Source organism: Bipolaris victoriae, assembly GCF_000527765.1.
Source record: "Bipolaris victoriae FI3 unplaced genomic scaffold scaffold_9, whole genome shotgun sequence".
Lineage (NCBI taxonomy): Eukaryota > Fungi > Ascomycota > Dothideomycetes > Pleosporales > Pleosporaceae > Bipolaris > Bipolaris victoriae.
The window spans coordinates 220,218-247,669 of NW_014575383.1; the positions used below are offsets into that span (position 1 = coordinate 220,218).

Consider the following 27,452-nt stretch of genomic DNA (forward strand, 5'->3'; position numbering starts at 1 on the left):
GAGATGTTTTTTTTAAAAAAAAAATATGTATGTATGAATGACTACCATGTAATGTTTTCAAGTTCCGCAGCATCGCTTTCTTCGTAGGCGAATCTCTGGCCTGCTTCTTGGATTAACGTGATGTGCGCGTTGGATCGAGGCGTGATGCGGCATGAGAACGGTACGGGGCGACTTATTGTGCCGGGCTCGAACTTGACTTCGCTCCGCTTCACCCTTCCCTCTGCATCTATACTAGGGGAAACGTTGAAGACAGCAAGTGTCTGTGCAATCGTGACGAACAGCGCATGATCTGCTACTTGTCTCCCCGGACAAATCCTCCTGCCGTACCCAAACACATGCGTCCGCGGGTCTGGTTCCGCTTCCCTCCCCTCCGACGCTACAAATCGCTCAGGCCGAAATGCCATGGGATCGCGGTATACGGCAGGATCATGCATGAAGCCCCAGTTGTTCGCTAGCAATATTGAGCCTTTGGGTATGCGGTAACCCATATACACATCTTCTTTCGTGCTCGTATGTGGGATCCCCATGGGCGCGACAAGGTGCCAGCGGTGTGTTTCTTGGACTATGGCGGAGATGTAGGGGAGGTTGGGGAGGTCGGCTAGGGTGGGGAGACGGAGGCCGTGGGTGAGGGAGTCAATTTCTTGTTGGGCTTTTGACTGGACTGTGGGGAAGAGGTGGATTGCAAGGAAGAAGGTTGAGATTGCTGAGACAGTCTGGTAGGATTGAAGTCAGTTTGTGGTTTGGAAATGCGGTTATGGGTGTGTGGATAGGGGGACTCACGGTGTCTGCGCCACCGAGGTAGAGGGCGAGTGCTGCCCATTTGTGGTAGAATTCCATTTCTGGAGTGCTGTCTGCGCTTTCTATGCTTTGGGAGAGGAAGGAAGGTGTGTGTCTCTTTTCTTGCATTTGCTGCTTGACGAATTCGTATGGCCGAGTTGTGCATTGATCGAGCTGTTTCGCCATTTCCTTTGCTGTGCGCTTGAAGCCTGCACCGGGCATCCAGTCGGGTATGTATTTCACTAACGAGGTTAGAAAGTACTTCTCGATAGTCTCTGAGGGAAGGACACAACGAACTGAATGGAAAAATGTCAACGGCCCACCGCCCAGGAACAGTAGCTTCGGCAAACTGTTCCATAGTCTTTTCCGCCACATCAACCAGTGGATCCTTTCCATGTGGGACAATGTTGTATCCATATGTAATTTTCAAAATCACACTCCCAGCTTCCTTGCGGACATGCTCAAACAGTCGATCTGGTGATTCCAACATATTGACCAGAAACCGCGCGGCTTCGGCCTCCTGGACGCGGTCAAAGACGGAAAGCGATGTACTTGTACTCGTAATCTTTGTGATGTTCTTCCGGTGTATCTTCCACACATCGTTGTAGGGTATCATGACAGTTGCATGGCGCCAACCCACCCTATAAGCAACAAGCCCATGGTCAATACCGGCTTCCCTTGTCCAGAACAAACATAGAAACTTACATGTCACCGGCAAAGACGAGACTGGGGCGTGATGAGTAGATTGCAGACCGGTCGCGTAAGAGGTCGAGAGCAATGGTAGGGTCGTTAATGATAACAATGGTCTGACCCATGGCTGTCACCGAGGAAATGGGACCGTATAACTCCTTGTGCTGCAACCAGTGATGGCACTCGAGCATGCCTGGCTTGGGCATGTCGTTGACGTTTCCCAGTATAGGGATTCCTTTGGGCCCTGGGGGCAGAGGCAGAGCATGTCTGTTTTGCCAGAACCTGATCCCAGCATACAACAAGCTGACGGCTATGAGGAGGAATGCAGCAACGGGGGTTACGATAGTCATGACAAGAAACGTTGCATTTCACAATGTGCAAAGCTGGTGGCTGAGAATGAAGGGATCTTGAGAAATTCGCTATTTAATTGTTTATCCACCGTAAGAAAGGCCCCCCAGTGCGGAGACTGGTGGGGTGGGAAAAAGGGTAATGTGGAGTGTTGGGGCAATCAATCACATGGCACCTTGCCCTATACCGGTAATGCCCGACGCGGTGTAACATTTGTGTGCCTGAAGAGGCGCCGTCAGCGGCTGACCATGGTGGCCATGGTGGTGATGTCACCAAGACCCTAGTGTTGCTTTTGAAATACAAGCGAGAGGGTCTAATCAAGGTTGATGCGGGCGATCTGGATCTCATCGTTGGATCTCATCGTGGAGAAAAACCGAGGATGTTCCTCGCGGCAAGGATCAATTCGAGGCTCAGTCTAGACTTGGCGTCTGTTGACGATCAAGGGAAAAACGCCGGGTCTGGTTCAAGGCCAAGCCAAAGAAGCCCAACGCACCACCCACACTCGTGCAGCGCCGCGACCAAGTAGGGCCGACCACCATATCATAGGCCAAACTGGCCCTCAACCTCCCTCCTCCTCTGCTCGCGCTCCATCTCCTGTCGAAGCTTTTCTGCATCCTCGGTGATGCCCTTTTCGCCCTTTTTGCGCTGTCTCTCTTCGTACAGAGCCCTGCCCTTCATGATCCTGGCGACAATCTCGGCGGCATTGACGTTTTGGAAGCCATGGTCGCCAATCTCGCGGTAAATGTTCATCGCCTTGGGCACAGCGTAGGGGTCGAACTGGAGTGGCATAAAGGTAGTCTTGCCATGGTAGATGGCCAGGGGAGATGAATAGGGGAGGGCGTGGAGGAAGGCCTTGCTAAGGGAGAAAGGAGCGCCGAAAATGGTAGCGTGGACGTACTGAACAAGTTAGTATGTAATTACAAAATCACCCAAGCGGGGCGTACCTTGCATTGCAAAACGCATAGACCACGTTCAAAAATGTTCATGATCGGGTAATTGATGCCTTTCCAGTGGTTGATGACCTCGTCGTCGTGGATACCGGCGATCAAGAAAACCGGGCCGTAGTCTTCGCCGGTTTTTTGTATGCGCTCCTGCTTGGCTTCTTCCGTGTACCATCCGTTTTCCCTCGCGCGGTCTTCTTCGCATTGCGTGACGGAGCGCAAGAATTCAATATGGCCAGAGGAGAACAGATCCCAGCCGCCATCGACATAGACGACAGACTGGCCCTCCTTAAGCCCCTTGCCCTGAACGAGCTGGTTGAACTTGCCCTTTTCCTCCCTGACGGGGCCTACTTGCGAGACCGTGGATTCCTGGCGGGGGTGATCGGGGCGGGTAGGGCTGGTAACGGCGCTGGTTGTGGTTCTCCGTAGCTTGACTGGTCGAGAAGCATGCCAGTACCAGACATCGCAGCCAGGGGCACGGCCCGAGGCGTCAGTCGCATAGTCCTTGATGCGCTGCAGCATTTCCTGGCCAGCCTTTGTGCGCTCTGCCTCGTCGCCAGGGCCCTCTTCACCGGTCAAGCGCTTGTCGAGAGAAGGGATAAAGTGGGAGCGGGTGCACAGCAGCATGCGACCGACGAGGTCGGTTGTCGAGATGCCCGGGGTGCGCTTGACGACCTTGAAGCGGCCGGCCTGCTTGACATAGCGGTAGCAGTCGCGGCCATCGCTGTCCGAGGTGATGTCGTCGCCGTGGACAACATACTGGCAGCCGTAGTGGGTGATCCAGGGCAGCGAGGTAACGTAGGGGGCTCGTGGGACGGCCTTGGTTGCCCATCGACAGGCCTCGACGGCGGTGACACTATGGCAGTCAGCCGGCGCAAGGCATTTAGGGGTGCAGCGAGGAGGCCTACCGCTCGTCGAGGCGCATTACGGTCGGGCCCTTGTTCTCGAGGATGGCTTCGTCCGAGTGGACGCCGACGTAGAGCTCGGTGCCCAGCTGGCGGGCCTGCAGCATTGCGCCGGCATGACCTAGAGGGGAGAGTGAGCGTGGTGAAGGTGGTGCAGAGAGGCAGTGGGCGGCGTACCGTGGTGGGCAAAGTCGAAGCAGCCGTCGACCCAGATACGGTCGTCAGAGACGGGCATGTCCTGCTGGGGATCGACGGGCCATTGGCCCTCGGTGGGGATCCATTCTCCCTGCGGAGCGTTAGCAGGCGGGCTTGGGGCGTGTGGGCGAGGGCGTGCTAAGTACATACTCGGGCGCTGTGTCTGCGCTGCATGGTGGGCGGCGGGCGGGGGGTGCAGAGGCAGTGGTTGCGGAATGGAGGGGGGCGCAGGGAAGGATATTAGATGTTAGAGAGAGGACAGGCAGTGCGGGCGGCTGCTGGCTTGGGGGGTGGGTTGTATGGCGGAGAGGGGGAGTGGTGGTGGTGGAGTGGCAGGGGTAGTGGGCCTACTGCGGCCTGGCTGTTCCTGCGTTGGTCAAACTGGGGGATGGATGGGATGGATGATAGGCGCGCAGTCCATCAGCTGGCACCGCGAACCGAAACACGGCCTGAATTTTGGCATTGTCGCAGCAGCGCATGGTGCTCGTGGAACGCGCTTCGTGTTTAAAGCTCGTGGCGCCCCGGTCCGCCGAGTCTGTCGCGTCCTGGTGTCGGCTTGTTGTTGTTGGAGTCGCTGTCGCCGTCGCGATACATACATCTAGACATACACATCGCCAATCGACTATCGAAAAAACTATAGCCCGTCAGCCAGGCCGTGGGCGCATGTTCAGGCAGGGCCCAAGGGTGAAACCGCGCCCCTGATCGCTCGGTAGCCCCCACCCTTGCTGGCTGGCTGGATGCCTCCAGCTCACCATGGCCGACCACCACCACCAACATCTTCCCCTCCACCAGCAGACACAGCAACACCAGCACGGCATCTTCTCCCGCCGGCCCTCCTTCTTCGGCGGCAGGCATCGCACCGCCTCCAGACACGGCGCCGCCTCGTCCCTCTCCCACTCGCATGCTGCCCCCGCAGACACGGCGCCGCCCCAGCTCCATGTCCAGCCCGCGCCGCCCATCACCAACTCTGCTGATGCTGCTGCTCCCGATGCTGCTGTTCCTAATAGATTAAACACGCCCCCTCCCCACGATTCTGCAGACGACCCCACCAAGCACCAGCAGCCCACGACCCCCCAGCGCCGCCGCCACGTAAGCAGGCACAGCATCGCTTCATCCGTCACGGATCTCGGCTCCCAGCTGCGCACCTCGCGCTCGGCCTCACTACGCACCACAAACTCGTCCAGCACCCGCAAGACGTCGTCCTCGTCGCACACGAGGACGCCCTCGGCCACGCTGGCCCTCGCCGAAGCTGAAAAGGCCCCCGCGCCCCAGCCAACCCACCCCCAGCGCCCGACCCTCTCCGTCTCCACCTTTACTCGCTCCTCCAAGCAAAAGGCCCACGACGCCCCCCAGAGCCCCTCGAGCGCCGTCGACAAGCCAAAGAACCCTTTCGCCATGGCCGTGCCTATGCCCCTGCGTCACCCGCCCACCCAAAAGGACATTCTGCACGCAAACCAGCAGTCCAACCGCACCCTCGCCCCTGCCGCCCCCATCCCCGTCCCCAATGGCTCAAACCCAAACCTTGTCTTCCAGCATATCCAAGAGCTCGCCTCGAAGCGCATCTCCACGCTCGACTACCTCCGCAAGGCGTATGGCTCTCTCTTCCTCTCCTCCATTGCCCCCTGTCCCGCCTGCCCTTCCAAAAGCTAACAAACCCCCTGCTGCAGTCACGAAGGCAGAATATACTGGTTCAACACGCTCCTCTTCTCCAAATCCGACCTCACCCGCCTCCCCTCCTTTACCTCGCGCAACCAAGCCCGCCGCGCTACCCACTACCTCCTCCTCGGCTTCTCCCTCCCCACCATCCTCGACCTCAACGCAAACTCGCCCGCCGACTACCTCAAGGCCCTCAATGCCTTGCTCATTGAGTTTGAGCAGTACCAGTCCATGCACCCTGCCGATGGCTCGACTCCTTCAACCCTGAGCCGTGCTCGCCTCCCGCAAATGTTCAAGCGCGCAAACATGGGCATGACCATGGGCATGGGCAGTAAAGGTCGTCGTAGTAGCAGCGCAACCGGTGACTTTCCTATCCTCACCCCGAGCAATAGCTTCAACGGCATAGAGGGCATGGGCATCGACTCGCCACCGACTGATGACTTGCTCCTGCCAAACGAGTCGTATACGCACCTGCAAACCCCGTCGCTACCCTTTGACCCAGACTTTTTCAGCACATTCGCCACACTCTGCGATGTCCTCATCGATTGCTACACACGCATCCTGTCCATGCTGAGTACCCCCGAGAGCGTCGCCATGGCCGGTGGAGGCGTCCCCAGTATTGTCGGCGACTTGTTCAACAAGGCCGACGCACGAGTCCGTAAGATTATTCTCGCCGGTGTTGTAAGAGAGTTTGAAGATAGCTGTCGTGCTGGCGTTAAGAGCGAAGTTGGCGGCGTGGGCAAGGTTGTCCTGGGTGGCTTGATGTAAAAACACAAGGGAAAGGTAAACAATTCCTATCATGATGACTTGGGAAAGGGATTATAAGGTTTTCATGGGAAATTAACGATTCAGGATTTGTTTTTTTGATATCCACTGCCGGTTTTTTTTGTTGTAAATCTACAACTGGCTTTTCTTCTTTTCTTTTCTATTCTTTCTATCTGTTGTAAGATGATTTTGTTGTAATATTTCTTCATTCGATCTTATGTTGGTGGGCATTTGACATAGAAATATGGAAAGGGGAAGGGGGGAAAAGAAAGATACGATATACATAGATCTATGCTCTGTATCAAGACTTGTTTGTTGTCATACCAATTCCAATGTCTTAAAAATCCACATAAACTTCGCTTCCGTCCACGCTACAATTGACTTTGTTTCGTTTCTTAAACCAAACGTTTTTCCATGAGTCCTGTTATCCCCCCCAATTCCCACCCCACACTACGCAGTAGCAGTAGTAGTAGCAGCCTCATTCTTCTCCACCAAATCCACAACCCCCCTCCCCCTCCCCATCTTCACCATCTTAACCTCGTCGCGCCCCTCACTCCCAACAGCCTCCCCCTCATCCACACCCTCACTCCCCCAAACACTCTCCTCCTCCTCCTTAACCGCCCTCTTAACATCCGCAAGCTCAATCCGCATACTATACGCATCCTCGCCATCCGCATAGTACTTGGCCTCGACCTTATCCACCTTGAAGCCCAGCGTCTCGCGGTACAAGTGCAGGGCTGCGGTGTTGGAGACGCGGACGTGCAAGGAGACGTAGTGTGCGTTAAAGGTCTCGGCCATGGCGCGTTGGGATTGGCGCATTAGTTTCTCGGCAAGCCCCAGGCGGCGGTGTGTGCGCATGACAGAGAGCGAGGTGATGTGGCCGTGTTGCACGCCGTCAGTGGGTTCTTCTTCCATTTTTGCAAGCACGTAGCCGACGATTTTGGGGGGGTCGTAGGGGGTTTTGGGGGGGCGCGAGACCTTTTTTTTGTCAGAATTGAGCATACATTTTGAGGAATGAATTGACTTCTGTTCGAGTTTGTTTGGTTTGGTTTGGTTTGGTTTGGTTTGGTTTGAGGGGGATATTTTTGTCACGTGCTGCAACTTACATCTACGGCTACGTAGCTGAGTTGCGGCCAGCTCAATGCATGGTACAGGTAGTACTTGCAAAAGTAGTTTTCCGGCAAATTCGTAATATTGGCTAGTTGCACGTGTGGAATATCTTCTGGGCGGAGCACGCGAATGTCCATTGTTTCTGTCTTTCCTTTCTCTTTCTTTTTTTGGCTTCGTTTAAATCCCGTTTCTTTCCTAGCTCTTTTCGTCTGCAACCGATGTTGTCGGGTTGTAGCCTCTTCGAAAATTTCAATGCGTCGAAATGTCCGATTACCTCTCAGACTGAAACAAACAATGCGGCTTGTCGGATCGCGGCTGCGGACGGGGCAAATGTTGGGTCAGAGGTTCAGATACACGAGTGCGTTATGTAAGCCTCAACTGTGGGGTCGGAGGTTGCACTAGCGCGGGGCCTATCTCCGTCGCTTGAGCAATGAGATGTGATCAATGTACTAGATTCCATTCAATACCTAATCATAACTATCCAGAAAGCGTGTTACTAAATCTACTTCCTGTCCCTCATGTTTCCATACATATATCACCCCTCCTTTCTTTACTCCCCATTACCTTACCACCATCAACTTCCAACCTTGCTTATATACAACCAGCACATCCTCTTCCCTCCTCTCCATCATATACACCCAACAAGAAAAGCAAGACACGGATATGTTGCTTGATAAACAACGCGAGGGAGAACCGCCCTTGCACACACAAAAAAAAAACCAAACGCCTGCGGGATGCCTTGTTACTTCATGCTCCGTATCTTCATGCGCTGTACACAACAAAACATCCTCCGTGCCACCACTCTCTAACCCAACCACCATCACCGACCCAGAATATGATCAACAGCAGGCTTCACGACCGGCAAGTACCCCTCAGTAAGCGGCACATATAGCGCCTTCTTGAGTCCCAGCTCCGTCCCTAGATAGTATAAGAGGCGGTTGACCCACTCACGTCTTGAAGCAACGTCCATCTTCTTTGGTTCAGGTATGTCAAAGTCTACCGGAAGGTGCACTGGACTGTCATACGGGTGTGCCGGGTTGGAGTCAAAAATGTGGTTCTTCTTCGCCATGTGGTCGTATACTGGTGTGCTGTTCACTGGACTGTTGCTTGCACTTGATGCTTCCAGTTTCGGCACTATGGTGGCGAGCTCCGAGAATTGTGGTGCCAATGCATAGGCATTTTTAAATTCCGTGCCCGGGTTCGACTGGAAAGAATCGCTGTTTGGCGATGTCTGGAACGTCGGAAAGTGGGTTGCTGGCGACGGTTGTCCGCTTCCTGGCCCGTTAACATCAGGAACCAGGCCCGAGCTCAGAGCAGCGTCCATGATACCCAGCGGCCACAAACAAACATAACCTCTCATCCCAACAACATCATTATATGATTTGAGGTGTATCGGGACTGTAAAGCTACCAAATAGTGCTGAGCAATTCTTGTCAATGACCTCAACCAAGTGGGTAGTAGTGATCGATTGTTGCATACGCAGACTCTTGGTGCTGAGTGAAACAGAAACAGACTGCCCATTAGTGGTTGTAGAACCGCCCTCGGCCATAGGAGGATAAGGCAGGGCCGGCTCTGGGAATCGCAACAACCAATTAAGTATTTCAAGAAGGTCACGGAGGAGGAATATGCGAGTGGTTCTGAAAAAGCCCCAGATCCAGCACCTCTTCAGGCTTTGGTATGCATGAATCTCTGGCGGCGCACCTCGACTCGCTAGGAAGAGATTCCGCCATTTTTCATCATAAGCTGTCCGAGCCTCTGGTGTATTTGGTGCCATGTGGTAATCCCAGGCCGGCGTGAGGGGCGATTCCCAGGCTTGAAACGCGCTATCTAGTTCGATAGCGGTCTGGAAAATCTCTAGCATAGCTAAGCGACTAGTGGGCGGGTTCGCGCTTTGCTTAATCTCATGCCACTTTGCATGCAACATGGCTTCTCTCCATATTAGACGGATGACAAACACGTGAGAATTGCTGTAAAGACTAGGAAGGTACCCCTCCACCTTGATTACGTCTTTTTTAGGGATGGGCGGGCGCTTTGCTGACTGTAGGTTGCCGAGTAACTATTTGACAACGTCAGCAACGCACAGGGAAAATATACATTGGTATTACCATCTGTGCATAGGCTACTTCATACAATCTGGCTGAAATCGGGTCACTGTAGTACTGCTCGACAGTTCGTAGCTGGAGCAACGCAGTAGCACCATGATGATGGGCAATAAACGTGCCTTTTCGCTGCACATTGGTGAGGTTCTGACAAGGTTAGGACTGTGCTAACCAAAACTCGGTCCTTGCATACCTCATAAACCCCCATAAGATAAACTGAGCACAAGGCCTCATTGGTAGCCGATCGCTTCTTGTCCGCAATCACCTTTGTTAGCATGGGAATGGCTTTAGCAACGCACTCCTCGCCTAATGCAGCGGCATGGGCATCCTTGTATCTGTTTGCATAGTTGACATATGCAACAGCATCAACAGTAGTAGCTATCAACGAGTCCTCCGAGGCACCCTGGTACAGCACGGGAATAAAAGTCCACAAGGCGTCTGACGGCTCGTCCTTTGGCATGGTGGGGGAGTCGGGCAGTACAAAGTCATAGACGAATCGCTCAAATGCTTTGCGGCGGAAGTCCGGATTGGGTGCCGGCGTAATGGTCATTTTGCTTAGGTCAATGGTAGCCAGTGAAATGTTGGATGCATCCTGGGTAGCGTCATCAGTGGACCCGCTGGGCGAGTGCACACTCCCACTCGAGGAGCGTGTGTCGTCGAGCGTGGGCGGAGTAGATGCATCGCTTGGAGGCGTCTTGACATAGGCAGTCGTGTTTGTTTCTGCCGTGGTTGGACGTTGGTGGGACTTTGATCTCTTCCGCCATGATTCCTCGGCTCGCTGTGCTGCCGAAGCAGTCTGGTTCCGAAAGAGGATATCGGCTTGGTCGCGATACTTGCACTCGTGGCTCGCCTTTGTGCATCGACTGCAAGCCGGCCTAGCCTCGTCGCACTACGGTGGAATTAGCCTGGCGGTTGGGGGGTGCAATGTGGCCACGGGAGAGAGGGCAATGGAACGGTGTGCTCACCTTGACCTTACGGGCTCGACAAGCCTCGCAACCCTTGCTGGGCCTTCCGCGATAGGACATTGACGGGCGATGGGGTCTAGTGCACGCAGATGATGTGGAGGCGAATAAGAAAAAAACAGGACGGGAAGCTAACAGCACCCGGCCCAGTCTACACAACTATGGCTCTTTGCTTTAGGCCTTTGGAGGTGCGCAGTCACCAGAGGCGTGTGCGTCAGAAGGGGTGTAGCGCGCTCTCACGTGAGCGATCAGGCTGAAACCCAGTCCACGCCCTTTACAAGCATCGAGCGAAGCGCCTGGTGGCTGGCGGAAGAGCGTCCATGTAAAGTTTCTGGTCGAGATGAGATATGGGAAGCAAGGGGGTTGGTAGGATGGTTCAGGCCCGGCGGCCGGGAAAACGGCCCTGCATGGTGTGGGCGTGTGGGTGTGCAAGTGAGTGTGTGTGTGTGTGTTCGATGTGCCGCAGTCCCCCGTCGTGCGTCGTGCGTCACAGGCGCTCGGCCTCCGACCGTTGCTGAGTCAAACTCGGAGTGAGGCCTTGGCTTGGCTGCCCAACGGCTTTCCGCTTTTCTACTGCCGTTGCTGTCTCCTAGCTCCACGAGTGTTTCGACGCCGCCGTCCGGCATCTCGTCCACCTGCTAGCGTAAACTCTTCTCATCCTTTGTCTCTGTCCGGCCTCGTACACTTGCCCAGCTTCCTTCGTGCCCTTTGTGTCCGCCAGCTTCCGGCCAGCTTCCGACCAGGCACCCGACCCCTCCCCCAGCCCACATACCCCGGATGCCGTCGTTTCAACGGCCATATACCAGGGCCTTGAATCAGCTCACAGTGCATGCCTCAATCGGCCCTTTTTCAACGGCCGCCCAACTACAGTTACATATGCATATACCTACATACAGTGGCTTGGTGGCTCTACATATCTAGATTCACTGCATAGCATCATCAGTCGACTCGCTATGCACGGCAATGCACCTAGACGGACAAGCAGCTGTGCCATGACGTCTTCAGGGGTACTTTTTCTTTTATTACTCTCGTCCCAGTCAATTTCACATCAGGACCCTGACCCGACAGAGTTGAATGTAAAGGAAAAGGAAGAGGGGTAAAGAACAAAGGATCAGCACGATCCAGTTTCACGCTACCCAAGTTTCGCCTCCCCATCACGTTTGACACTTGACGGGTTTCTGTCCAGCACCCTCTTGGGACCTGTATACAATGCATTGGCTGGATATTACAGCTTCGCCAACACATGCCGCCCCCCATCTCCACTGCCCAGCACAATCTCGTCACTACGCCAGTCCACATTAAAAGTGACCTGGTTCAATGGGTTCTTGCGATGCGCCATGTCGAACAACTCCTCATACACCTTACCGTCATGCCTCCCAAGTGTACTGTTCAGAAGAAAGTCTGGTATCGACCATGCATCTACAAGCTTTACAGCGTCTGGCCGCAGCTCGGTCATTAAATCAAGTACCGTGTTTTGTAAAGCATGTACCGACTCGGGTGAAACAGCACCCGTCATAGTAAACGAGGAAGCATACTGATCAAGTGTGTACAAGGCGTAGAGCCGGAAGCATGTTCGCAAAGCAGACTGGTTGGCCGGAGAGACAGAGCCTAGGCCATTGTAGAAGTTGGTGACGAGAATCTGCTCAGAGTATGCACGACTGAGACTGTGGAGCTGTATCATCAGGTGTGTCCACGACTGCCTCTCCACCACGCGAGCCTGATAGGCGCGGTATGACAGGTCTGCTGTCCGCCATTGAAAGACCTTGAGTATAGTCTGATCATATATTGATCCGTCCTTTACTACTTCCTGAGGCATGTGATAATTGCGGTTCTTGAGGTAGAACCTGAACAGTTCATCCGTTGGGTCTTTGGGTGGCGCGTCAGGATGTTCGATGGCATTGCTCATTTTCTTGATCAGATACGCGGCCACTTGTTGCGTAATCATCCAATTATCTCCCTCGACCGTCGGTTTGGAGAGGTAGTCAGCATTGAGTCCAACAAGGCCGCTGCCACCGCCATATCCATGGCCACCCATTGCACGTCGACACGTTTCAATGCCATCAGCAGCAAGCGTCGTGCAAAGACTCTTCAGCCCCGAGCTTGCGCTGTGCAATTCCGCCAAGGGACCGAAATCTCCAGTCTCTATCATCTCCCGCGACCTCTGATACAGCGTATACATGTATTCACCCGTGTAATGCAGTGCGAAAGCAGTTGCAAGCAGTGGCAAGATACGTATCTGCACGGTCGGATAGTCGAGCACCTTCATCTCCTCGTCGGACGGATCGGTGGAATCACGATCCTTGAACTGTCGCCTGATGGCACAGTACCTCACTGCGACAGTGACTGCCCGTGCAAGGACTAGTCTTGCATGCATGATGATTTGTCCTCGAACAAACGTTAAGCTTCCGTACACAACAGCCGGATGTCCTCTCCGCACGAATGCGCCCGTCTCGTCTGACACCTCAGCATACCGGCTCAGCATAGCCGACTTGGGCACGCGAAAGTGGTTAAAGACCATGTATCCATTATCCATACTGGCGTAGCCATATTTCGGCCCGATGTCACCCACCGCTATTCCAGGCAGAGGTTGATGCGTCTTCTCATCCCGGATCTGCAGGATGAATGTCTGCGGGCCGTGGGCGACGTAATCCGAGTCGAGACTTTTCGGTTTCGAAACTTTACTCTCTTTGGGCAGGTTACGTGATTTTGGCAAAACTAGTTGCGCCACTACGATCTACGCATGGCGCGCATCAGCGATTGCCTCACTCTAAGAAGCGAAATTTTGGTAAGGAAGGGGGGTTCTGGAACGCCGTACAACAAGGGCGAGAGGTACATACGGCATGTGTGGCAGTCCTCCCCATTGACCCATTCCACCATTTGCTGGCAGTCAGACTTGGACTGTGTATCTCAAATTCCTTTTTCATTGGGTCCCACAGGGCGACGGTTTCCAGCCCTCTGACGTTGCTGCCATGGCCAAGCTCAGTCTGCGCATAGCACCCAATGATGTCGTAGTTGACAATCCTGGGCATCCAGTAATTTTGCTGTTCCTCGAAGCCTTGCTCGCCCACTGTTGTGACTGGGTGACACGAGACATGTCAGTCTAGCCCAAGCGCCTCAGTTACACAAGGTCTGCATAATATGTATCTCAGCTTGTAATAATCACTGGACTCACCGAACATGGCCGTGTGCAAGAAGTATGGGCTCGGCTCGTCGACGAGATACTCCGCCATCTTACAGTCCTCGTCATCCCAGCACTGTTGCCTCTTCAGCCTCTGGATGGCTTTTGCCCGCGCGAGACCCAGGTGGTACCGGTCAGGCCGCGATAGATTGAGTTGCTGGTCTTTTTGGAAGAGCTTCTCCTTGCTCAAGACGGCGAGGACCTTTTTCTGCCGTTCAAGAAAGTCATCACGGCCGAGGAGGTGGTGTGCAAGTTCATCGACATCGATGCGCGAGCCGTCGCGCTCAGCCTGGAGTGTTGCTGTACCGTCGTACAAGGGCTTGAGATTGTCGGTGAAGTCTGCCATGCTGCCATTCGATCCCCCGATTGCTATCAAGATCTTACAACCAAGCCAGTCGGCAGCCGTCTAGGGCGAGCTGGGCGTATTCCTTTTGAAGTCCGCTATCTCTTCCACAAACAATGTGATACAGTCTGCATTCTTCAGAGCACTTCCGGCTGATGTTATCCGGTGCTAATACGAGAGGTGGCAAGCATTACTACCTCGGTTCGCTTCCAGCCATCGAGACAACAGAGTCGGGCGGGGGTCTCATCGTGGATGCGAACAACGGTGCGGGCCCCGCCTCTTAGGCATGTGGAGCCGGCGATGCGGGGCTACGTACATGCTATCCCAATGCAGGCAGCGTCGACTGAACATCCTAACTAGTGGACGATCTGAACGACTTCAATCATTTGGGAATACAAGAAGAAAAGCAAACAAGATTGAATTTGATTACAGTTGTAAATGATATGCCGAAGCAAGCAAACAAACATGCACTTTTTAAGTCCCAAGATACTAACCTCAAAACAAGCTAATTGTACAGGATATCAGATGTCCAATCCCAACCGGTGACCCAGAGAATAACCCAATTCTCTTGTAAAGAAAAAACAACGCCAGATGCTCCTTGAGTTGCAATTCCCAAAATGCTTCATCAACAGCCCTGTCGCACTAGGGCAAACACACCTTCTCTTGTCTGGTAAGAAAAGGGTGGTTCCAAATACGAAACCCCTCTCCCAAATCTACTCAAGCACAGCATCCGCCCAGCTGCGCAACCCTCCCTCTTCGTCGAGCACGCGCGTCATGTCCTCCTTGGCAAGTCGTACCAAAATCTCAAACGGCGCTTCCGTGCCATTAACCAGCTGCCTGCGTCTGGGCAAGAAGATGATTCCACCATCGCTCGGCGCATACGTGCGCCTGATGAACTCGGGCCGACCGGCCAGTGAGTGCTTACCTTGATCAGTACCGGGGATGCCCCAGCTGAGGTCTGCGCCAAAGTTTAACCAGCTCGAAATGTACATGTCCGATCCAAATGCCGAGCCTAGTGAAATCTCGGTATCGGTGATTTGCGCGATCGACTTGAAGAATTTGAGATGGCGTGATACCCACGTGTCGTCGACGCCGAGGATGGCGGTTTGGATTTCTTTGATGACGCGGATGATGGTGGGGAGGGTTACGCTTGTTTCTCATGTCAGCACATGTCTTTTTTTTCCTCTTTTTTCTTTTTTTTCCTGCTCTCTTTCTGTCTCTCTCTCTCTTGAGTCCAGAGGAACAAACTTTTTTTTAGGCACTGGGGGTTGGGTTCACGAAGTGTAACGTGAGAAAAAAAGAGGTGAAACAAGCACGATCGTAGGGGGGGATGGGGAGAAAGAAAGAAGAGCAAACTCACCGGTCCTCGATCAACAGGTCTGAAACGTTGAGAGTGGCTTTTGAGAATAGGGCCATGTTACCCGTGTAATCCGCGGGGACGCATGGGTTCTGGCGTTTGCGTAGATCGGTGGCAATGCCGAGGTTCGTCTCTTGCAAGCCATGCTGCAGCAGTCGGTCTCCTCTGGCTCGCGTGACGTGCGTCCACACCAGCGCAGCGAGCACATTGCACATTGTTGGCGTACTTTCTGGTGGAAAGTGAGGCCGTAACATGTCCTGGTACCTGCGTATGCGGCCGACTGGGATTACAAAAAGACGTTGAGCGCAGGCGGTGTCGGCAGGTAGTGTCCTGCGATATGTGGGTGGCCCATCGCAGTAGCAATCTGCAACGCCACCTGTTTGCTGTGGGTTAATGTGCCAATCAACCGCTTGCCGTAGTCGCGATTGCCGGTCAGCAACGCTTATCGTATCTGTCATTGTCAGTTGTGGTTGGGAGTAATTTTGGGGATCCAAGTAAAAAGTACCAAAGATTTTGCTGTCACTTATCAAGTGTTGGCGCGGGAGATTGGACACGTTTGTTGAAAAGGTTTCCCAGAAAAGGTTGATGCCGGAAAAGTCGGATACGCTGTGGTGCATGTAGGTGGAAAGGACCAATCCGCCTGGGATGAAGAAAGCTTGACATCGCATCGCGGGTGCGTCGCTCTTTTCAAAGTCGACTTTGCCTTCGCCGTCTTTGGGAACACCGGGGTAGTTTGCAAGATCTTCGGGGACAAACATGGAACCTTTGAAAGCACTGGGTGGCATGCCGTCTCGCTTGAGTTGCTCGTATGTGTAGGGAAAGTCACGCTCATGGTAGGGGATTTGCTTTGATCGGAATATGCAATTCAGCTCTTCGTCGGACACTTCAATTGGATATTCCAGAGCCAGCTTCCCCGTGGCAGCATCGGGGAGAGAGAGGAGACCGGCAAGGAAAGGAATCTTTTTGAGCGAGAGGCGAATACCATTCCCAAGCGCATGTATGGCAGCTTCGGCATTATTCTGGTCGGGAAACTGGCGTTACAATCAGCACCTACTAAACTTCTACGACGGTCGTGTGTTCTCGCTCGTCCACCTGTGTCTTCTGGGCCAACATACGGGAAATATACACAGCGTTTGTATATACACGCGCACAATGTTCTGATCCAGACATGAGAGATGGAATGACTTTGTTCGACGGGCCAGATTCTCCGGCTTGGTAATCATATTGAGTAGGCGGGGGGCAGAGCTCGCGACAGAGCCCAGCAACCTGCTCCTGCTGATCAATAGTGGTAGGTCTAGGGACATGGCTGAGGCGTTTCCCGAAATTAGTTATATATACCAAAGACGCGGAAAGAGTCATAGACGCTCTGGAGTAGGTGAACAAACACACGACATTTGAAGCACGCGAGGCCAATTTTACCCCTTCACCGCAAGGCCCCATGGAGCTGCGCCTGATGTGACGGGGGGGGGCGGCATCGGTCCACGCTCCCACGGACCGAGTGAGCTATGGCCGCATGCGGAAACATCTGTGCGGCTACGCCATGCCCACTGCCCGCTTCCCCGCCGGTCTGCCCTATCGACGACTCGCTTCCATACCCTCGACCGCGCCAAACGTGTCTCGTGCCGCCTTCCCCGGCCGCTTTTGCAAGACTGCGCCCAAGGCACCGCCAAACCACCAAACCACCAAACATCGCGAACCCGGATGACATGCAGCCGCCGCCCGGGTGTTCGCAGAGGGTCCAAGCCCGCCCTGAGTATCGCCGCCGCCGCCCGACACGGCAATGTCAAAGAGAGAGGGGGGTGTTCAGATATATTGCTTTTCCTTCCTTCAGCTTCATCGTTCAGGTCCAGGTGCAGGGCCTGGCATGGATGCGGCTCGAAAAAAAACATGATCATCGTTCCTTGCTGACGCCCTCGCACTCGCATCCCGGTCACCCAAAGCCCCCCAGGGCGCGCGTATGGGTCCTACCCTTTTTTTCTTTGCCTCGTCTTTGTCGCTTGCGTCACCCAATCCTGCTGTCGCGGCAGCGTCTTTTTTGGTCCTGCGTGGCGCACTGGATTGCAAAATGGCGGCCTGGCGTTGTTTTGCCCTCTATGTGCCGCCCAGGGCAAAATGTTCGATCTTCGGTACCATGGCAGCCTAAAGCGCCGTAATACGTCCCTCTTTTTTAGGTCGGTGTACGCCCCAGGCAACGGAAATCTGGAGCCCACCCTGCTAGGCGTACGGATGGTCGTGCGCGCACACCACTCATGCACCCCTGGCGACACAAGGTGCAACGTATTGACGCCCTGCCCTGTGTCATAAGACCCCCATCTCGATCCTCCAAATAGCATCTTTTACAAAGCGGTGTGAGCTATCATTGCAAAAAAAATTCCACAAGCTCAGCAACAATACGTCATCTGATCGGTAGGTCTTTGTGGGAGACACGTTGCGTGTGGTCCGTCCCAATGTGGGTCAAAGACCAGCATGTGATGCCAGCAAACATTTTTTTCTGGTACAAGTACCAAACAATCCAAGAACACCCCCTGGTCTAAAAGGGCGACATATCAACAAGGCAAAAAGTAGGTGTGGCTATAGTCATTGTGGCTGACCAGACGACCATGATTGACCCACGCCTCGTGCCACGACAGCAAGCTATAGGTAAGCGAAACGCCTTATGCACGATGCGCGAACGAACCACCAAAATGACTGAGCAATCGGCTGAATTATAGGCGGCTGCGAGCCCGAGCACATACGTAACTTCGCCAAAGTAACCGAATACGCCTGGTGATCCGTTCGATTGGCGGGTGCGAGCGGTGGCACCACAGTCCGTCACACAGCCAAACGACGGTATGGAAAAACAGGGAAAAATAAGCCCGGAGATTGATTCAACAAGGCAATCCGCGCGACCTATAGATTCAATGACTGTGGACACGGCTGAGACACTGAAGCGTGGGGCACGTACGATAGACTTTTTGTTGACCGGAAAACTCATGACAGATGCTATACGGCTGTGCCGGGACGCGTCTTTGTTGAAAGATTTTTTAATTGTCATTGGGCCCGGCTCCCAATCATGTGTAAGAGGAAGAATCCCATGGAATGTTGCCTTTTTGGATGTCAGCTTCGGGCATCAAAGGAAGACGCGGCACCGCCACTCGAGTACTACTCGTCAGTACATGTGTATATGTACATGATGGATGCTAGGATGCGTAGCTTGGCAGGGAAGGACATTCTGTATCGTGATATCATGACGGGGTGGTCTGCTGGGAAGCCGGCATGTCGAGGGGTGGTGTGGTTGGCGTCCTGGCAGTGGTCTCGGAGTCTGTTTTGTGTAAGGATGGCTCGGCAGGGGCCCAGTCAAGATGAGGGGACCCAAAAGGGCATGGCATGACCAGACTCGTCGTTGTGCGAGTCAAAGGCAATGTCGCCTAGAAGACGTTTGACATGCACTAGTTACGGGTACTGAGCGCCCTTGCCGGGCTGCTAGCGCCCGAAGCGACTGGCTGCGGGGATGGCCACGGGAGTCTTCCCCGCGATCTTGTGCCACGATCGACTAGTAAGACACCCTGCACCCAAATGCCATGACTCCCCACAAGTGCAAGCGACTCGACTTCCCCACGTCTCTTGGCTAGCGCTCGACACAGTAGCCCTGCCTTACCATCATCCTGGACACACGTGCCGGCGATGCACGCTGGGAAGCGCATCCGACCTACTATTTGTCCTGTCTTGGTCTGAGTAAGACGGCAAAGGCACTGGCACTAGCAAAACTACCATGGTGGACCGAACCAGTGTCGTCCCTAGCCATGTTGGTGACAACGTGCTTCCGAATACTGTACGAACTCACTACACTGCACGCATCTATCTAGGTCGACGGTGACTGGTTACTAATGTCTGCATAGCCTCTGTTTAGTCGACTTGTTCGATTTGCCAGCCAAATCCCCGCACGCATAGCGATCGAGGATGTTCGTGTCGAGTTGCAGAAGACCCATATCCATCTGCTGTCAGATGTCTTGGCCTTCCGAAACACCCTTCTCAATGCCCTCGATGACGCAACCCGCAAAGCGCTAGAGAATAGAAAAGAGGTGTACATGGCCATTGTCGCGCCAGGCGGTTACGAATACACCGTGGCAATGCTGGCGGTACTGGCGCTTGGGGCGGCCGCGGTGCCAATGACGCCAGCAGTGCCTGTAAGTGAGGCGGCATACTTCATCCAAAAGTCCAGATCAGCGCTCGTTCTTGCGAGTTCGGAGAATATAGACAAATGCTGTCTTCTTGCAAGGCGCATCTGTTCCACGAGCAACGCACAGTTTCGGGCTGTCGAAATAAGACCGTTCGTCTCATCCCCCACTCTTGGCGCTGAGGAAGTAATCATTTCATCGGATCGGGCCTTGGAGGAGAACGCGCCCGCAGTGGTGATCTTCACAAGTGGCACCACGGGACCACCCAAGGGTGCGGTGATGCGGAGATCATACGTCTTTGACTGTGCGCTGTCCATCGCTGACCACTATCACTTGACTGAAGACGACGTCATACTCCACCTCCTTCCAGTACATCATGCCACAGGGGTCGGCATAAATTTTTTTCCGTTCCTCGTTTCTGGAAGTCGAATCGAGTTCCGTAGCGGAGCTTTCGATGAGGCTTGGACGTGGAAGCGCTGGAAGGAGGGGGCAGCCCACCCTTCAAGGCGACTTACATTCTTTTCGGCAGTGCCCACTATCTGGATGCGACTTAGACGATTTTATCAAACTCACCTGCGTAAACTCCCTGCACATGAACTAGCTCCGTACGTTGCTGGCGCACGGCAATTCCGCGCTTGTTTGTGCGGAACGTCGGCGTTACCTCAGCCGCTGAACGACTTTTGGACAGACCTATTGCAGCAGAATATCCTGCAAAGATATGGAGCAACTGACTTCGGCGCAATCTTCAAAATGCGACTTGGAGATAAAGACACACCCAAAGGTTCTGTCGGTGAACTTGAGAGTGGTGTAGATGTGAAGCTGTCCGAGGGAAATGAAGGAGAGATACTCGTCAAGAGCCCGGTACGTCACTTCGAACTTGCTGGAAGAGGGCTCTAATCAAATACAGCATATGCTTATGAAATATCTACATGACTCTGAAGGTACAGCCACTGCGCACGATGAATATGGGTACTTCCGAACCGGCGATCTTGCACGAAGGGAAGGGAAGTATTACTTCATCCTCGGACGAGCGTCCCTGGACATCATCAAGTCGGGAGGGTACAAAATATCAGCTCTGGATGTTGAGAGAGAACTGCTGGGATTGCCATACATCGCCGAAGCCATGGTCGTGGGCGTTGCAGACGAGGAGTTTGGGCAACGTGTGGCAGCCCTAGTCTCGTTACAAGAAGAGGATATGACAATGGATTTTCCAGACAAGCGGCTCAATACGAGAAACTCATTAACTATTGATAAGCTACGGCGGGATCTCCGTGGAAGACTTGCCGGGTACAAGTTGCCGACACTCTTGCGAATTGTAAACGGCGAGCTGCCAAAAACCGCCACGGGGAAAGTCCAGAAGAAGATCCTTGGGCCGCAGTTCTTCCCAAGGGCATGGTCCAGCTGCCCGGGCATACAGAAATGGGTTCCAGACACCGGAAGACAGTTAGCGAAGCTGTGATTAAACAGACCCTTGTGGTGAGAAACCCAAGATCTTCATCACGGTAGACCAGGGTTGCGCCAATGATGCCATCGTAAGCGTATAATGGCCTTATTCTTAGCAGCAAAACATGGGATGAATGCCGGTGAGTGAGTTAAATCAATGTACATTTTTGGGCTGAAGCCAATGTAGTATGATGTGTGCGCAAGCGATTACTGAGTTCAGCAGTCATCGACTGTTTTGTCGCATATACTGTCAGCATGCTTGACACCCTACCCCCATACATCTCCGTAAAATCTTTATTTCTGGGAACATTCGCGCATCCCCGATGCATATAGTTCTTGGCAGCTGAAACCATACCTATAACTACCGCGCACGTTGTAAAAATTGGTCTTGGCTTTTTACTTCACATTCGATGTAACTCTGACCGGCACATGAGGCAGCATTGGGGACAAACTTTCGTACCAGGACCCCGACAGCATATGGCATGATCCAAAGTCTAGATTCGGCTATCTGATCAAAGAAATCTCTTGGTATACCTGGGGATGTGCGACTCGGGAACTAGCGGCATAGTCAGCTTATCCTTTTCTCACCGGAAAATACCTAATGCAATGGTTCCGTCGTTTGGTATTGAATACTTCTGCTAGCATGGCGAGACTCTGAAAGACCATGTCTAGCCCCACAAAAGAAGCACATCGAGACTTCACTCTTGCAAGGAATCAATGGCCTTGCTTACCTCTTATGTGCCATGTCAATGGTATAACTCCAAAAAGATGGCTCGGGAATATCAGTGTTGCACAACTATCGGACTTACCGAAAGCGGTTGGCATGCCAACTTCACATCACTAGAGATTTGTAAGAGGCCCAGATGTCTGGTAACGAATGTCGGGGATTTTTGGCGGAGCCAAGGCGAGAACATCCAGAGACATTCTTGGTCGTGGCAGTGGAATCTTTACTAAGCGGGCAGTCTGGACTTCTAAAGCTATTCACGCTAGCCTTGCCCTAGTTCGAAGGGAAGAAATTTTTGGACTTCTCTACGTACAATACTTGGTAAATCTTAGTACTACCGCAAGAGGTTCCAAGATGATTTGTAGAAAGCGGGGTTACTGGATGAACGAATCTTGGGGGAACAGCTAACATAATAAGTTCCGATATCGAATGCTGGACATATTTGAGAGGATGATATACAACAGCACTAGAGTCTCAAGGACATGTGCCATAAAGGCATTGCTTTATGTCTGAGAGAGTCCAGGAATTGAGAGTGTCTGTTTACCCAATATATATCTGTACTTGCTAAACTACAGCAGTCCATGACTTGCAACGAATTCCTGGAAAAAAGAATCATTACTTTGAGCGGATTTGCTTCACAAAGCGGGCCTACTGAACGAAAAAGGGAAAGACGTCGATGATGGAAGAGTTGACGTTTGCCCAAAACCTGTACCTCGGCAAAGCTCGGCGATCTGGATTCTGTCGGATTTAAAAGCAGGCGGCGATTAATTCCGCCCCAGAATATCGTCATCATTGTTACTAGGGCACCGGGTGCGGAAAGTCCCCGGGATTCTAAAATGGTTTGCACTTCATACAATCCGTAGCGCCATTTACCCACGCCTGTTTTAGGCCTTTTATAATCATGGACAATGATTTACGATACAGAAAAGACGTCACGCGTACAGAATAGCTATGATCATAACATTGTAGCAATGCCATCAAACCCTGAAGTTGCTCATTTTCTTGCGCGTTATCGGTTTTAGTAGGGTGGAGGCCTGCGTGGAGTCCCGGGGGTTTTGTCATCGGGCACATGGCAACGCCGAAAGGCGAATCTACGCAATGTATCCCTCGAGCCCCATGATTGGCTCTCAATACGGCGAGACGGCCAGATTCAGGTTTGTATTCTTGCCATGTTATATGGGGACGGCAGGGCAGATTACCCCACCCAATGCCTAGAAGATTTAAGAACTGAGTACCCCACTACAATCCCTCTAGAATCCTCAATCACGACATCATCCCGTTTAACTACTCTTAAAATACCCTAATTCAAGACTCAAAAATGTCTTGCGACAACTGCAAAAGCGGCTTCAAGTGGAACGGCCAAACCGTTGGCAAGGAAACTAAGTTCAACAATGTCAATGCCTACGTAACCGGCGACTCCAAAGACGCCGCGATTCTTATCATAACTGACGTTTTCGGTTGGACGCTTCCGAACGTCCGCTTAATCGCGGACCACTACGCGCAAGAAGCCAATGCGACCGTCTACGTACCCGATATGTAAGAAAACCATCGCAACCCACGCATATGCAGACCCCCAATTCTAACCATGGTTCCCGCAGTTTTGACGGCGAAGTCGTAGACCCTGACGCGCTCTCGGACCCAGAAAAGCAAAAGAACTTTGACATCGGCGCCTTCCTCGGCCGCCACAACAAACAAGTCCGCTACCCGGAGATCAAAGGCCACGCGCAAACCCTCAAGTCGCAATACAAGAAAGTCGCCGCCATTGGCTTCTGCTACGGCGGCTGGGCCGCCTTCAAGCTTGCTGCTGACCCCTCGCTCATCGACGCCATCTCCACCGCGCACCCCTCGCTACTCGACAAGTCGGAGATTGAAGGTGTCAAAGTCCCAGTGCAGATTCTCAGCCCCGAAAATGACTTTGCCTACACGCCTGAGTTGAAGCAGGCTACGTTTGATATTCTGCCCAAGACGGGTGTACAGTGGGAGTATATTTATTTCCCGGGCTTGACGCATGGGTTTGCGGTACGCGGAAATCCTGAGGATGCGGCGCAGAAGGCGGGATTGGAGCGCGCGAAGAGGAGTGCGGTTAACTTTTTCAAGGAGTTTTTGCACTAGAGGGGAAGCGTGGAGGGTGGTTTTGGGTATAGTTGTTGGTACAAGTAATTTATGTATGGAAATTACTCCTGTCTTAGCCTTGCTGCGTTGTTGTGAGATACTTGGGGGTGTTTTGACTAGGAATGATGTGGTTTATGTTGCTTGCAAGGCAGTGTCATACATTAGGTGTAAACCGTATCCTTTATAGTGGATGGAGATGGAACAGCAGGTTTGGATCGCGTCTACCAGTAACCCAGGTAAGTTATCATTCCAGACAAAAAGACAGCCATTGCTTAACAGAATAAAGATCAAAAAGGGTTCTCAAGGTAAATCATAGAAAAAAGTCCTATTTGCAAGCTACCGCTGCGTCGACAATACCCGCATCGACCTAAGCCAAAAATAATCTGGTATCATAATATATATATGTACAGAACGAAAATTATCATGTGTGTGTGTGCCTATTACCAGCACACACACACACACACACACACACCCCTCATCCCCTCTCCTCACTCCCCGTTGACCAAACGAGCAAGTCTCGACCTCGTCTCCCAGCCCCAAGCAGCAACACTGCGCTTCGCCATGGCCGCAACGCTCTTCGCATAATCACTCGTACCACGGGTAGGATCTGCATCCTTTGGCTTGCACGCCGTCGCAGCAAGCTTACCCTTGACTGGAAGAAAATGATATTTCTCCTTGGTCGTGGCAACCATACTCTCGGCGGCCTCGGGCGTCCACCCATTGATAAAGTCACCGTGCGAGCAAAACGCATTGCCGCACGCGAGCTTGACGGGCGCAGTGCCAGACCAGCCGTTGGGCAGCGCCTTGCGCAGATCGTAGCGGATCGAGAAGCGCAGCTGGGGCATCGACTTCATGCCTTTCGGGCACCAGTTTGGTGTGCCGTTTGCGCGGTCTTTGTAGCCTGTCGCCAGCGTCTCGGGGTTGACGCATTGCGGGAAGTACAGGAGCTGTTGGAGGTGGGTCGAGCAGGATTTACTAGGGAACCCGTTCGCATCCATGGCAACGGGGTCGTCGCCTTCGCAGAACCACTCTGATTTCGCGTTGGGATCCATGCTGGCTTTGTCTTTTGCTTCGGCTTTGCCGGCGACCATTTGCACGTTTTGGGGAATGGCGATTTCGGCGGGGGTCTCGCCGAGGTTATAGTAGGCGCTGAAGCGCGAGACGGGGACTGGGAGGTAGGATTTTCCATTGTCGGCGGTGTAGAGGACGGTGGGCACCCAGTAGACGCTTAGGTCGTCTGCGACCTCTGCGCTTGTGCAGCCTTTTTGGAGCTCGGCGCTTGTTTTGGTGGTGGCGGTTACGGCGTCGGAGCCGTAGAAGGAGTGGAGATGGGATTTGTCGAAGGATCCTGGGAAGACGATGGGGTCGATGTTTTTTTGCATAAAGGGTGAGGGGACGTTGACTTGGGTGTAGGCGCTTGCGTATTGCGCAAGCAAGCTTGCGGTGAGGACGGTGTAAAGAGACATGCCTGTGTCTGGTGGAATGAATGTATTGGCACAGCCTTTGGAAAAGAAGAAAAAAAAAGGAATGGAATGGAAGGTTTTGGTTGGAAAACGAATGAAGCGTGATGAAGAGAAAACAAGCACGTAGACAATGGCGCGCCCCCTCGTCCTACTTATGCCTGAGGCTGCGACAAACACTTCGTCCCACACACGGGAACATCCCTCCTTACTTTCTCTGTTGAGCTTCCCAGGCCCCAGGCGTCACAACCCGCCGTTGTTCTCTTTTCCCAACGCAGAGTGTTCGCCGTGAATGCCCAAGGCAAATGTGGACCTCAAGGAGCAGAGCATGAACGACGGGAGATGGCACCGGGGCGCTAGTATGCACGCGATGGAAGTTATTGGCTGTATGTACTACCTGCCAAACACTAGCGCCCGCCTCGTTTCCGCCATCGGTACCTGGTTTCGAAACACGAGCCAAGCTTCGCGTCACATCGTTTCGTCCGGAATCTTACCGCTCGTCAGGCATTGGAGACTTGTTGCGGCGTTGACGGCAGTTGAGCTAGTCGGCTTGCGGACGTAAGTAAGTAAGTACCGGCAAGGACGTGCTGCATAATAACAGGCCAATTACCTAAAAAGGTGATCCACGTTAATCAAGGGAAACTCCCAGGGCGGCCATTCGAGCTACTTGCGGTTCAATAGTCAAGTCAGCACTGTTCGGGTCGGAGATTCGCCTCCAACAGCAGACGGACTCGAAGTGCTTTCGAATGCCAAGGTATTGGAGGATTCGGGTACCGCAGCCACGAAATCTCAATCACACAAAAACAATTGTTCAAAGGCGCATTGACCCCAAGGTCGCCAGATCCCGCGTATGTTTCATGCAAGAGTGTTTTTTTTATCCACTAACCTAATTCGAAGCGCCACATAGATCGTGCTCGTCTGAAACTGCCATTTTGGGCTGTAGACAAGTGAATCTTGTTATGGGGGCCTGCTGGGGAACTGCTCTACTTCAAGATCTGATGTAGGGAACAAGATGTTTTAGCGAGCCGGTGTTCAAAGGTATGTTTCAGGAGATCGTAAATCCCTTGTGTAGTCAAATAGGTAGCAATGCCGACTAATGCTGGGGGGTAACCAAGTTTTTTATGAACAGTGCAAATGGAAAGACGGTAATGATATCCAGAAGACTCTTTTCGATTGTTTCTTGTGTGTATGAATGCTAGTGGATTACTGCACCTTCCGGTGAATCTTTACATTTTTTATTACAAGAGCTTTTGGTTTTTACACCTCTAAAGTACAATGCATTAATAAGCTCACAGAGCGAACTACTTGTCAGCCGCATCCAAAGGCTTGTTCTGGCCATATTCCAAAGTCTTCTCCCTCTTCTTCGCATCCGACTCATTTGGGTCATGCTTCATGTGGTCCTGGCTCTCAGTACCCTCCTCCGATGCTCCTACCCGATCATTTTCTGGGTGGCTAACTGGGTTCTGTATCGATACGTGGTCGCCATCATTCTTGTCCGTCTGTCCAATCGAGGCGCTGTGGTTGATCGACTGGCTCTCAGCGCTGCTCGCCTGCGGGTTGGATACATTGGACGACTGGCCAGGTACGGCGCCGCTGGCATATGTACGAGAAATAATCGGTGGCAAAGCTTGGGTTGATATGTTAGAAAGTCTTTTGGTAATACAATGCTCGAGATACACACCCTGACCTCGCTGTTGAAGAGCGCGACTCGCAATGGGCGCTGAGCGCGAAAAGCTTTTCAAGACTCCTGACATTATGGTTTGTTTTGTATGAGTTCTCTGGGGATTTGGATGTATTTTTTTCTGGATACTCGAAGTTCTTAAAGTATGGGTGTATGTCGGGCCCGAGCTTGACGTGCTGGTGATGTTCCAAGAACGTCATCATTAAACCGCACAACCGAGCGCAAGACACTACGAATCATTATGTTTACGTGCTTGACAGCAGCCTGCCTAAAGATTGACACAATCCTTGAATCTTTTGATCCAAAAGCAGGGCAAACTATACCCTGTCCGTGCCTTGAGTAGCCAAAACTCTTGGTGTATCAACTTCTAAATGTCGACCTGATCGTACATCTCTAACTCTTCTTTGGACATTCCACTCACCTTTGTTAGCCATCAAAAAACCCAGACTTTTCCAATTTCTTCATTTCTGGCGGCGTTCCTCACGAATGCGACACCACCATGTGTATTACAGCAGTTATCGAAATTCGAAGACTCAAGCAGCGGTTACC

The 27,452-nt window shown here is 52.8% G+C and overlaps 13 protein-coding genes across 13 annotated transcripts; 4 read left to right on the forward strand and 9 right to left on the reverse strand.

Moving 5' to 3' along the window:
* Positions 1-41: 41 nt before the first annotated feature.
* Positions 42-1,817, reverse strand: COCVIDRAFT_88382 (hypothetical protein; the record flags this gene model as incomplete). Its single annotated transcript, XM_014705353.1, has 4 exons — positions 42-713; positions 781-1,019; positions 1,075-1,418; positions 1,483-1,817. The coding sequence occupies 4 exons, from the start codon at positions 1,815-1,817 to the stop codon at positions 42-44; spliced, it is 1,590 nt and encodes a 529-aa protein (XP_014560839.1).
* A 200-nt stretch (positions 1,818-2,017) lies between these two features.
* Positions 2,018-2,341, forward strand: COCVIDRAFT_88268 (hypothetical protein; the record flags this gene model as incomplete). The annotated part of the gene is made up of 1 exon (XM_014705354.1): positions 2,018-2,341. A coding segment is annotated over one exon (324 nt), but the record flags the coding sequence as incomplete, so codon positions are not given.
* A 14-nt stretch (positions 2,342-2,355) lies between these two features.
* On the reverse strand, positions 2,356-4,030 carry COCVIDRAFT_34170 (hypothetical protein; the record flags this gene model as incomplete). Its single annotated transcript, XM_014705355.1, has 5 exons — positions 2,356-2,712; positions 2,760-3,612; positions 3,665-3,782; positions 3,839-3,947; positions 4,007-4,030. The coding sequence occupies 5 exons, from the start codon at positions 4,028-4,030 to the stop codon at positions 2,356-2,358; spliced, it is 1,461 nt and encodes a 486-aa protein (XP_014560841.1).
* A 612-nt stretch (positions 4,031-4,642) lies between these two features.
* On the forward strand, positions 4,643-6,277 carry COCVIDRAFT_67346 (hypothetical protein; the record flags this gene model as incomplete). Its single annotated transcript, XM_014705356.1, has 2 exons — positions 4,643-5,445; positions 5,524-6,277. Coding segments are annotated over 2 exons (1,557 nt in total), but the record flags the coding sequence as incomplete, so codon positions are not given.
* Positions 6,278-6,727: 450 nt separating this feature from the next.
* On the reverse strand, positions 6,728-7,524 carry COCVIDRAFT_34172 (hypothetical protein; the record flags this gene model as incomplete). The annotated part of the gene is made up of 2 exons (XM_014705357.1): positions 6,728-7,255; positions 7,384-7,524. 2 exons carry the CDS (start codon positions 7,522-7,524, stop codon positions 6,728-6,730), a joined length of 669 nt encoding a protein of 222 aa, XP_014560843.1.
* A 683-nt stretch (positions 7,525-8,207) lies between these two features.
* Positions 8,208-10,511, reverse strand: COCVIDRAFT_34173 (hypothetical protein; the record flags this gene model as incomplete). The annotated part of the gene is made up of 4 exons (XM_014705358.1): positions 8,208-9,443; positions 9,493-9,633; positions 9,680-10,375; positions 10,452-10,511. The coding sequence occupies 4 exons, from the start codon at positions 10,509-10,511 to the stop codon at positions 8,208-8,210; spliced, it is 2,133 nt and encodes a 710-aa protein (XP_014560844.1).
* Positions 10,512-11,673: 1,162 nt separating this feature from the next.
* On the reverse strand, positions 11,674-13,972 carry COCVIDRAFT_12525 (hypothetical protein; the record flags this gene model as incomplete). Its single annotated transcript, XM_014705248.1, has 3 exons — positions 11,674-13,182; positions 13,286-13,524; positions 13,621-13,972. 3 exons carry the CDS (start codon positions 13,970-13,972, stop codon positions 11,674-11,676), a joined length of 2,100 nt encoding a protein of 699 aa, XP_014560734.1.
* A 710-nt stretch (positions 13,973-14,682) lies between these two features.
* COCVIDRAFT_23099 (hypothetical protein) lies at positions 14,683-16,630 on the reverse strand (the record flags this gene model as incomplete). Its single annotated transcript, XM_014705268.1, has 4 exons — positions 14,683-15,118; positions 15,330-15,777; positions 15,832-16,357; positions 16,442-16,630. The coding sequence occupies 4 exons, from the start codon at positions 16,628-16,630 to the stop codon at positions 14,683-14,685; spliced, it is 1,599 nt and encodes a 532-aa protein (XP_014560754.1).
* Positions 16,631-19,077: 2,447 nt separating this feature from the next.
* On the forward strand, positions 19,078-20,942 carry COCVIDRAFT_23100 (hypothetical protein; the record flags this gene model as incomplete). The annotated part of the gene is made up of 3 exons (XM_014705269.1): positions 19,078-19,137; positions 19,205-20,344; positions 20,391-20,942. 3 exons carry the CDS (start codon positions 19,078-19,080, stop codon positions 20,940-20,942), a joined length of 1,752 nt encoding a protein of 583 aa, XP_014560755.1.
* A 345-nt stretch (positions 20,943-21,287) lies between these two features.
* COCVIDRAFT_12528 (hypothetical protein) lies at positions 21,288-22,061 on the reverse strand (the record flags this gene model as incomplete). The annotated part of the gene is made up of 3 exons (XM_014705249.1): positions 21,288-21,482; positions 21,736-21,871; positions 21,964-22,061. The coding sequence occupies 3 exons, from the start codon at positions 22,059-22,061 to the stop codon at positions 21,288-21,290; spliced, it is 429 nt and encodes a 142-aa protein (XP_014560735.1).
* A 907-nt stretch (positions 22,062-22,968) lies between these two features.
* COCVIDRAFT_34177 (hypothetical protein) lies at positions 22,969-23,762 on the forward strand (the record flags this gene model as incomplete). Its single annotated transcript, XM_014705359.1, has 2 exons — positions 22,969-23,186; positions 23,249-23,762. The coding sequence occupies 2 exons, from the start codon at positions 22,969-22,971 to the stop codon at positions 23,760-23,762; spliced, it is 732 nt and encodes a 243-aa protein (XP_014560845.1).
* Positions 23,763-24,250: 488 nt separating this feature from the next.
* COCVIDRAFT_88046 (hypothetical protein) lies at positions 24,251-25,228 on the reverse strand (the record flags this gene model as incomplete). Its single annotated transcript, XM_014705360.1, has 1 exon — positions 24,251-25,228. The coding sequence occupies one exon, from the start codon at positions 25,226-25,228 to the stop codon at positions 24,251-24,253; it is 978 nt and encodes a 325-aa protein (XP_014560846.1).
* A 1,295-nt stretch (positions 25,229-26,523) lies between these two features.
* On the reverse strand, positions 26,524-26,976 carry COCVIDRAFT_88408 (hypothetical protein; the record flags this gene model as incomplete). The annotated part of the gene is made up of 2 exons (XM_014705361.1): positions 26,524-26,849; positions 26,904-26,976. The coding sequence occupies 2 exons, from the start codon at positions 26,974-26,976 to the stop codon at positions 26,524-26,526; spliced, it is 399 nt and encodes a 132-aa protein (XP_014560847.1).
* Positions 26,977-27,452: the final 476 nt, after the last annotated feature.